General features: G+C 25.9%; 1 protein-coding gene across 3 annotated transcripts; it reads right to left on the reverse strand.

Moving 5' to 3' along the window:
- Positions 1-3,570: 3,570 nt before the first annotated feature.
- Positions 3,571-8,646, reverse strand: LOC132928301 (phosphatidylinositol 3,4,5-trisphosphate 3-phosphatase and dual-specificity protein phosphatase PTEN). 3 transcript variants are annotated; one of them, XM_060992874.1, is made up of 10 exons: positions 8,418-8,646; positions 8,130-8,324; positions 6,761-6,893; positions 6,520-6,694; positions 6,340-6,447; positions 5,900-6,044; positions 5,654-5,838; positions 4,748-4,911; positions 4,308-4,546; positions 3,571-3,978 (listed from the first exon to the last, which is right to left on the reverse strand). In XM_060992874.1, exons 2-10 carry the CDS (start codon positions 8,278-8,280, stop codon positions 3,968-3,970), a joined length of 1,311 nt encoding a protein of 436 aa, XP_060848857.1. In that variant the 5' UTR covers positions 8,281-8,324; positions 8,418-8,646; the 3' UTR covers positions 3,571-3,967. The 3 variants fall into 3 exon arrangements, with proteins under 3 accessions (XP_060848857.1, XP_060848856.1, XP_060848854.1); XM_060992873.1 differs by having other exon boundaries at positions 3,571-3,849; positions 8,418-8,645; XM_060992871.1 differs by having other exon boundaries at positions 3,571-3,928; positions 8,418-8,645.
- Between the last annotated feature and the right edge of the window lie 2,664 nt (positions 8,647-11,310).

An 11,310-nucleotide genomic window follows, 5' to 3' on the forward strand; every position in this document is an offset into this window, starting at 1 on the left:
ATACCCACTTTCCATCTATAGATGTTTATCGTGTAATGTGTATACATGATGATGACCACTGTGGTAATTTTAACCATAAAGAATTCGCTTCCAATTTTAGTTTATTAAAAATGATCTCTCGAATCTCGACAAAAATTAGACGAATCATCAACCATAGTTTGTCGACTTAGTATGCTAAGTTCTTCAACAATGAACGTCTGGCTAATGAATGTTTAATCCATAGATATGAAAATAAAATAATTTTGGTAATAGGACCGTAAGTTTGGCGACCGGAGCCGGAGCCAGCAGGCGAAGTAAGTGATTTCGTCTCATACTAGGTTATCATATTATTTTGTGCATATAAAAAGAATAAAATTATCAACTTCAAAACTAAGTCCAACCGAGTACCGACTAATTCTGAATACACATTTGTTCTTAAATAATTAATATACGTGTTTCAAAAATAAAAATTTTCTCGGTGGTAAAGTGCATTTGTTTCAATATATTCTTTGTAGAAAATTTAAAAAAAACTTCATAATTTATAGCCATTGGGTTATATAGTATTATAATTCCTCTTAGCATAATAATATATGATACATGGTGGCAGGTGGAATAATAAATAAATTGATACAAGATACAATTTTATAAATTTGCCTTGGCGGGAGGCGTGACAAAATAAATTTACATTATCATAGTGAAAGCCGAGAGGCACGAACTAAGATAATGTTATTAACTTATAACTTTATAATAATATAATATTTGTGGGAGCATTTATATTATTTTATCTTTCTTGTATTACACGAGATCAAAATTGTGTGAAAAAAAATGATGAGATGAGATCGACGAACGTCGGATTGTGTAAGGACCAACAATCATCATAAGCCATTAATCCCCACCACTTTTGTTATATGAAATTCAATAGACCCCGATGGCTGAAGATATTATAATATAAATACCTAAAAATAATACTACATCATTTATTTATTATTAATATTGACAATTAGTCTATGTAGATATTGTGATCGGTAGAATGGGGAAGACCAAGAATTAATCAATTAAGATAGAAAACGTCACAACGATAGTCAATCTTATTGAGCAAACTAAAGTTACATAACTATTATTAAAATCGTATAGGTAGTTATGTAGTTCAAAATATTAAGTTATAATGTATAATTTATACATAATTAGTGATGGAATGTGAAGCATATCAAGGTCAAGATACATTCTAGGTTTAGATAATTTTAATACATTTAATAATTTTTTTGTGCATTACCACGATTTATTTCTTTTTTCTTGCTACTGACTATGTGATGAATGATGACCACCTTACCTTTATCTTAGGAAGTTAGGACCTACACCTCCATAGGGGCATAGCGTGTATTACACCTCTCCTTAACTCATGACTGTTTGTGTCATTCTCAATTAGTTTATACTTTATTCTGTTTATCCATCTCTTATTCAGCATCCCATACCTACCCACTATTTTCTATAATATATTTAATTCACCTATTACAATTTATATTATAATATATTCTTCTTATTGTCTAGAAATTAAAATTGGTGTCTCCTACATTACCCCGATTATGGTTATGCCTATATTATATTATATAAGTATACAATTTTAAAGACCATTTACTATAACTATTATTTATGAATTACGATTGTGAGTATGAAATAAATATTATGTATACTTTAATATTTCAAAAAATTAATAACAATTTAAAATGATTATCAGGTTAATAAAATAATCGCATAAAACCTTGGGACAATCATTTGATTACTATTTAAAGAGTAAAACTAACATGTCTAAAAAATTATAACAAGATTCAAGACTAGAGAAGTTAATAACTTTAGACGTAAAAAATTTAATAAAAATAAAAATACTAATTTTTGTTGTATATACCTAGTTAGTTATCTGTAGGTAATAAATTAACATAAACATAACTTCAACAAACAGAATGATTGATGTAGTAAGTTTTAAAATTACTGTATCAACATAACCTACATCACACATTAGTATCTATTGATTTTAAGTAAAGATTTTTGTTTTATAAACAATATTATATTTGAAACCGAATTTAGTAACCATTAGCATTAACAAAATCGAATATATACTAGTAATGATATTTAAGTATGAGAGATCATATTTTGATAGACAATATACAATTTTAGTTGTAGGTATTTTGTTTAAAGCAAAACATAAGGTTTTATAATACTCATAATGCGATAATTGTATTGCAATAATAATGAATACAATAAACTGACAAAGTGTTATGATTGCCATTTGGAAAATTACTCATTAACCTTTTCAATTATTTATTATACAATTTAATATATTGTATAACATCCACATTAACTACCTATTATTATAAATTCTTTTGTCAAATATTAAAAATAACAGTAAATTTATTTATCAATTGTGTCTGTTAAAACTTAATATTAAAATTAAACTAGATATTATGTTATGATTTTATAAACGACATTAAAACATAAAAATGGGCTGAATTTGTGTTGTTTTTATCAAGAATTTATTGACTGAATACAGGCATGTGACTTGGCTATGTATATATATATATACATTTTTTTTTAACAAAAACATTTTGAGGTATATAAGATGAGGATACAATTTTAAATCCAAATTGTACATAACATTTGCTATATTGAATTATGACAAAAAAAAAAATACCAGCACCAGTGTTTATTTAGAAACTCAGTAAGCCCAAGGAACAGACAAAAATTGTAACTCCCTTTGCCACTACCCAATAAATATATTATTTTATACAAAAACCAATCCATTTTGTTTTATAATTTATGGATTACTATAGCAATGGTTAATAAGAGTTTAATGTTATTTAATAGTAGTAAAATATTTTTTTTTTAATAACAAAATTTCAATTTTAAATAGCAAAAAAATACAAGTCATGATAGACATAGTATCACAAACCAAAAGGAAAATATCACAATACATATTTTCAAAATGTTTACAATTCTATGTTAATAATTACTGACGTAGACACTTTTGCTGTCTAAAAATATATTACCAACATACTTCCAATAAATAAGTTAAAAACAATCTGAATTTATCATTATTCATTACCATAATTATTAAAAACTAAATGATTTGAAAAATAAAGCAAATAAAAAATGTGATAGTTTTTACCTTATTAATTATATGTATATACGAAAAAAATTAAGACAATATGACAAATCATAATATAATGATTTTATAGAAATTATATGTCAAACTTTTTATGCATTAAAATATAACAACAAAATATACAATATTAAATTGTTCTTGTGTTGTACTATTATTCGTTTTATAGATTAATGAGTGAAAAAAAAATTATAATAATACTGGTAAATAAATGTAAAACCATGGCAACAATCCTATTAAACATGAAATAGTAGGCTATAACTTTTACAGAATAGTTTATATTCTAATCATTAATATATAAATAAATATTATAACATAAAAAAATTAAAAAAAAAAAAAACATTGTTCCTAAGTCCATTTTATTTTATTCAATGGCAACATTGGAAGACTTAAAAAAAAAAGACATATAAATAAAAATTAACAGATGAACACGAAAATAAAAAATAAATTTTTAATAAAGTTATCAGAATTAAAACTTTATTTTCTTTGTACTATAAAAATAATAAAATAGGCGAGTGTATGCCTAATTATGGAGGAGTTTTTAAAATCCAGACTATAATAATTGTTATAATCTATATAAATTTTTAACTTAAAAAAAACATTAACTTGCAGTTATTATATACATATATAGATATACATATACATATAAAAATACGTTTATGTTGTTCGTCTTCTGTTTGTGGCACTCCCAATATCTTACAGATACGTCGACTCGCCTAGAACCACCGGAAACACAATCACATTTGCATCTACGCCATCAGGTGTATTGTGCTCAAGCGACAGGTTTACGAAAGCCTAAGGGAGAGAATAAAGCGGCCTTCACCAATCATTATTCTAAAAAAATACTACACAACAATAATTAGGGATGATAGCGTTTTACTAAAACGTTCAAACAAGAATAAAAATATTAATTATATCAAATTTGATTTTTATATAAAGAAAATGTTCATTTTAAAAATTAAAGTATATACAAGGGAAAATAATAGTTACAAAATGATACACAAGTGACAGTTTGTTCATGTGTATATTATACTAATATTTTCCACAAGCCTAATGAGACAGGTAATTAAAGCGATAGCCTAGATGAGAAATATTTTAAAAGAATAATAAAATTATTTTTTCATTAATCCTTATTTTTTAATGTGCTAATTATGTTTTTGTATAAATCACTGACCAGATTCCCATCCATCTTCTTCTTCTTCAGCTGTTGTGCAACTACTTGATTCACTTTCTGACAGTGTTTCACCAACAACTGGTTCGGAAACATCAGTACGTTCAAATAATAAACTTACATGGAAGTCCGCGCTAAAAAGTTTATTTTGTTTATCTTTATGGCCATCCAATTCCCATTTGTTCATGTTTAATGTCAACAGGCGATTATCACTTCCACCCACATGACCAATAGAGTTTGTACTAATACATAAATATTTAAAATCACAATTATATTACATTATAAATTATTTCATAATACTTTAAAGTACTAAACAATTCATGTTACTAAAAAGTATATGGATATTGGATAACTTCATAAAAAACATCATAAGTAAACTTTACTATATATTAATTAATTATATAAATATTAAATGTATATATTAAGACAATTTATAAACTTACCGCATTTGATTATTTGGAAATCGAAAGTTAGTTGAATCGTCCATACTATTAGTATGAACAGTTTTTTCTTGCTGGCCACAATGTTTATTTTCTCTATTACCATTTTCAGTAACAGCTGGTTCACAAACGAAAAAAGTATTAAACCAGAAATGAAATAGTTTTTCCTGAAACAATAATACAATGCTAAATATATAAATTCTTTTTAAATAAAAACAATATTAATTAAGATTATAATTAGTATCCACTATTATTTTTGAAAATTTTCTTTTAAATTATAAAAAAAAAATTAAAATGCTACCCTACCTTATATATCAATATTTTAATTATAATTTTTGTTAGAGCATATAATAAACATCTTATACGAATTACTCATTAAATACTTGTTAAGTATTTAATTCTTAGTTTATATATAATGAAATAATTAAACGAGAAACAAATTTAAATTAATCTACAGTAAAAAGATAAAATAATATATTTAAAAATTTAATTTTAAATAATATTTCAGTAAATTAAAATATAAACTTATAATATTATGGATTGAAATAAAATAGACAAAAAATAAACACTGTTGTAACATTTTGAATTGTCTGTTAAATGTAATAATGCTTACGTCCTTTTGACATACCGCCTATATTTTAGTGATATATGTGTGTGTACCTGCGTATATCAGAAACAATAAATGAAATGAATTTAATTAAAAATATGAAAATTCATTTCAAAATGGCCAAACACAACATCAGATATGATAGATATAAAAATTAATAAATTTATTAAGATATATTTTACTTAAGAGAACGTTAAATACTTTACAAAGAAAATTGTAAATGAATAAATGAAAACATAATATTTTAAGTTGATATATGTTAAAATATTAAATAATAAAAACGCTTTATTTTAAATTCATACCTTTTTCTTCATTTTATGTTTATTGTAACACTCTACTTTCACATCTCCAAGGACTTGGGTCATTTGTGTTAAACGAATCGTTACATCAGAAGCATTACGCCGCATATCTTGTACATCAGATGAATATACTTTTCTGATTTTTGAACTATCTCCATTTATCCATTCTGATATTACTAAACGGATACCTAAAAATATAATATACATATTAAGCAATATACTTAGAAAATAATACAACTATATACTTACATGTTTGCCCCGAATTAAAAATATTAGGCACTGGATCTAATTTTATTTCCTTTACTGTCAATACCACAGGCTTGTAGTTTAAATTTTTTTCAACTAACAATGCATAATAGTTGACATATCTCCTTTGGCTGGGAATAGTGACACCCTAGAAATAAATGAAACAAAGTTTATGTATGCATACATACTATACATTTAAAAATTAAATCATAAATTAATAGCCAAGACACAATTGCATGCTACACAATTCAATAAAGTTTGATATATTATTAATATAATTTTAATTTATTTTTGTGAAATGTCATTGAAAATAAAATGCATTATATTTTATTTAATTAAATTAAATTCTAAATGAAACACATTTTACTCAAATATCACACTAATAACTGTATAAATATATGATAGAACTATCTTTTTTAATTTAAAAATATAATAAATAATACCTTTTTATCAAATGTTCTTTTTTGGCCATAATAATTAAGAGCATCTTCTGCTGATAAGCATTGTAAACTATGTATTAAATAGCAACATATCATTACACCAGTTCGGCCCTAAAAATAATAAAAAAATTAATTAATGAATCAATAAAAAATAAATATATTACTTGAAAAACTAAATTATACCTTTCCAGCTTTACAATGTACAGCAGCTACATTTCTGCTGTCTTTATCGAGCCATTGATGAACATCTTCACAAAAAGGTTTAATCACCTCAATACTAGGTGGATTATGATCTTGAAATGGGTAGGTAGCTACACGCTGGTGGAATTTCCGAGAATCATAAGATCGTTCTGAACAACTAAAAATACAAGATTGAATTATTATTAAAAAAAAATATTCAAATTTTAATCAAATAGATACTTACAGATTATATATTTTATAATGATTAGGATGTTTCTGATCCAGGAGTCTGCTTACATCATCTATATGATTTCGGTAGACTACACCTTCTAAATTTTCTGCAGGAAATCCCATTGCTATCACATTATGTAGAATGTCTAATCATATAAATTAAGGAAAACTTTGAGAAAACTTAAGTAGAAGTAAGATTCTACTACTTTGTATCAAATATTATTTACTTTAAATTGTTTAAAGATAATTTTACACATTTAGTATGATGAAATTTAACAGATATAATAAATACATTCATATCATGTAATAAACAATGTTTGTACGGAACACTAAACTGGTACTACTTATCCAAATAGCTTTAGTAAAATAAATAAAGTAGTTTTAACTATTGAGTACTTATTTAAAAAATTTGTCGAAATTAAAAAATACATCTATAATTAGAAACTATATACTAGGTTACTCATTTTTTGAAAAAAAAAAAATAATTTACTATAGTTCAAAATAATTAAAAAAATCATTTGAATTAAATAAATCTATTTGGTTATTATCATTTTTTAAGTTTTTACTTTTCAGAACAACTTGATAATATACATTTTTATTTTTTAATTCCATATATCTTAAAAAAAACTATTTTTTTGGAATTATTATGTATAAAAATAAATTTGAGCTCGTAGTAAGTTAATAGGTTATAGATACGTAATAAGCTTATAACAAATTTACTACATGAAAATTATTAGAAAAATATTTTGCTCATATAAAATGAATAATATATATTGTTGTTTAAATAAGTAAGAACATTATAAGAATAAAAAATAGCAATATTTGTTACTTTGAGTTATGTAAAATATATTTATTGAGTGTTTATTATTAAACCTTGTAAAACATTACCATTATTTATATTTTCAATAGAGATTAGATAATTTTATATAAATTTCATTGACTAACAAACATTACATATTACAAAAGCGTAAAATCAAATAATTCTTTAACGATATGAGTAAACTAATATAATTTATCAAACAAGTATGTAGTTTAAAGTGTTCTTGTGTATAATTATTAATTTATTATTAGAGTATAAGTTAATTACATGGAAAGATTTATTTTTCACTTCTACATAAGAAAATGTAATTAATTCAAATAGAATTATATTATGTAATTAAATTCACATTTTCAAATTAAGGGTTAATAAAAATATTATTAATATTTAAAATGTACTAAAAATTTCAACAATAACCATCCAATTTAAAAAAATATATATGATAATTAAAATATAATACAAACTTGTTAACAGAAAGCAATATTCTAAACATATATTTGTTGGCAATATAAGTAGATACTTTTAGTTTATAAAATAATCAATCAACTGTAAATACAAAGGATACAAGTCAAATCGAGGTTGAACCCATCTTCAGTATAACGTTTTCTTTGTTTACTGACCAGTTTTTTAATTGGATTAGTCATTTTGATGTTAGGAATGGCCATTCTGGTGCGGATTGTCGAGCTATGCACCAGACGAGTAGATTGTTCGTCCATGGCCCTGCTGTTTATGGTTAGTTATGTGCATTGTATTTACTAGACTGTGAACAACCAGCAAGGTATTGAATGTAGAAATACTCAAGAAAAATTGGAGATCCATTCCACATTTTGATGTACAATTTAAACAACCTTACCTTATAGTCAAGTCCAGAGTAATTATGTATAGGTAGTTCATACATCAACAACACATTTTATAAGTGATCAATAAGATTAACATTATGTCTACTTGTATGATGAATTTGAGTGATAATTTACGACTGGACGCTCCAGAGATGAAAAGGGACAATGCAACAGAAGAGGGGAAAAAGAAAATGAAATGAAAAATAAAAACTTATAACATTTTTAATATTAAAAAAAAAGAAACAAAGAACTGGAAAGCTTACACCGTAACAGTCTGATCAGTTGTGAGATACATAATAATTACATACACCGCACAATGTGACCAACAGAAACCATGGAGACTAAACTAAACCGTATAATGTATTAACCATGACTATCCCATCATTCCCATCCACGCTCTACAAAATAATTATTAAAGAATGCACTATGCGTCTATGCACTATGCAGTATGCAGTATAAAATTAGAAAATATTTCCATACTCTATTCTATTTCTATTGCCATAGGCTGACGGACGGCTATCAAAAATTGGAAATATTATATTAGTATATTAAAACTACATTATTACACAATTTTGTTAAATGTCAAGCCACTACAAGAAATTAAAATAAACAATTATTTTCTTATTATTCGCGGTTTTGGTTAAGTGAGAGACATATTATTATTATACTTAGATATCCATGAGAATTTGAAGAACAAAATATGAGAGTAAGTTGACGTGTATACTTAGTACTTACTATACTTGAAGAGCAGCACCCATAAGGCATGGACATTTTAATAATAACTATTATTGTAAAGCTGTTCCAACGGCGCATGTGGGGGATTAAATTATGAATCTTTATTATAGTCTATAGGTAAATATATAATACTATAGTGGGTTTAGTAGCTACTACCACAAATGTAGGTATGTAGCACGGTGTATATTGTATACTGTATATGTCTGTATGTCTGTATAATATAATAACTTCGTTTTTGATGTAAGAGTAGTGAATATGTATAATGTATACCTACTGTATTAAAACACCACAAGTTAATACAATAAAAAGCAAAATTAGATAAATAATTTTTATTTTATATTTATTATTTTTGCATTGGTATTAAAATAATGTACCTACCTACGACCTATCTTTATTTTAATATTCAGGAAATTCATTTGACTAAATCGACTGTAACAACTAACAATACCTATATTATCGTATTCTCGTCACGAGGTGTCTAATTTGAAAATAAAACCATTATTAAAATAATATGGGCTTATAATAATTCGGAGAGGGGATATTTGCCCCTTCTTGGCACTGCACACCACCGTCCACCTTCCATAAGCGGGATTAGATTTTTCGTCATACGTAATACACGAGTTCAATATTAATTTTATATTCTTATTTTACATACGCTTGCTATAAAATTACGAAATACCTACATTAACCAACACAAACTATAAAATACTATGTACCTAGTTTATACATACACGACTAAACTTCGCATTAAAATATTATGTGAGATTGAGTGTCCAAAGTCAAGCATTTGTGAACTAAACTAATGAATTGCGGATGACGATTGTATTTTTACCGCAGAAAAGTGAAAATTAAAAAATTAAGTTATTGTATCTATTTGAAACTTATAAATAATACTTGATTTAGAGTTTGGACTATAGCCTATAGGTACTTCTGTACAAGATTTTATCAGTGTACACACAATTATACTTACGACTTATATTAGTTATTATACATCCTTACCTGGATAATTTAGTTACGGGGGCGTAATTAAGGGGACGATAAGGGCCCAGGGGCGCCGAGTACAGAGGGAATCGGGGGCTGCAGTCCCCCATGATTCTCAAATTGTAAAATGCCCTCAAAATACTAATTTTATTCATAATAAATTTGCCCTTTGCAGACTTAAGACATACCTACATAAGGAGTACTATGAGTCAAACATGGTTATTTCCATTCTTCATATTCACCGTGATGAAGAAATAAATTTAGAAACTGTTGCAAACCAATTTATTAACAATTGTTAAGTGCGGAAAAATACATTTTCTATATAAAACATGTAACTTTCAAAATTAAATTGGCATTTTTTAATTTTTGTTTTGTGCTTTTTTATAATTTAAATTATAATTGCTATTTGCTAATAGTATTAAAATGTTATAATTATAACATACAAAACAACAAATAACTATATTTTAGTAATTGTTTAACGATTAGTAATGTTTTTGTAATTATTTAGGTAAAACTGTACATTTGTTTATGAAATAGTGAGCCCCATGACATTTTCAAAAATTGGCGCCTCTGGTAAGGGGAGATACCCTAGAGCAGTGGTTCTCAATCTCTTTGCGGTCGCGCACCGGCAGATGACTTTTATATAGAACTACGGAGAACGGACCATTTAGGGTACAATACATCAAAAATTCAAAAATATAATTGTTTCCGATACAATACGGACCAGTACCCTTTTAATCGCGGAACGGTGATTAGGAATCACTGCCCTAGAGCCTAATTTTCTAATATTTTACAATATTTATATTTTAATAGTATCAAGGCCGTATCTGTGGGAGGATTCAACGGGTCCGGACTCCCCCCGAAATTTTTAAAAGTAACTACATTTTACTGGTTAATCTAGTTGATTGACTATAAAAGTATAAAATGTCATTATCTATATTATACATAAAAAAAAAATGTTGGACCCTCCCCCCGAAATTTTTTTCAGTTATAGCCTTGATAGCAATCCAACTATAACACTATAAATAATAGCGTTCTTAATAGAATTTAAGGTTTTTTTTTTTAATTGATATACATTTTACAGTTTTCTACTGAACAAAATTTAACCCCCTCCCTCCCAAAACAAATTCTTAATTACGCCACTGTATAGTTACATACATAATATAGGTACCAATATATACGCATGGAGTA

The sequence above is a fragment of the Rhopalosiphum padi genome, chromosome 4, assembly GCF_020882245.1.
Source record: "Rhopalosiphum padi isolate XX-2018 chromosome 4, ASM2088224v1, whole genome shotgun sequence".
NCBI classification, from domain to species: Eukaryota; Metazoa; Arthropoda; class Insecta; order Hemiptera; family Aphididae; genus Rhopalosiphum; species Rhopalosiphum padi.

Bases quoted from the DNA above. Each gene is read 5' to 3' on its own strand.
- LOC132928301 (XM_060992871.1), bottom strand. From the start codon at position 8,280: ATGGACGAACAATCTACTCGTCTGGTGCATAGCTCGACAATCCGCACC. The intron at 6,894-8,129 runs GTATCCTTTGTA...TTATATGATTAG, and splicing joins GTTCAACCTCGATTTGACTT to ACATTCTACATAATGTGATA. The intron at 5,839-5,899 runs GTAAGTATATAG...TTATATTTTTAG, and splicing joins TTTTAATTCGGGGCAAACAT to GTATCCGTTTAGTAATATCA.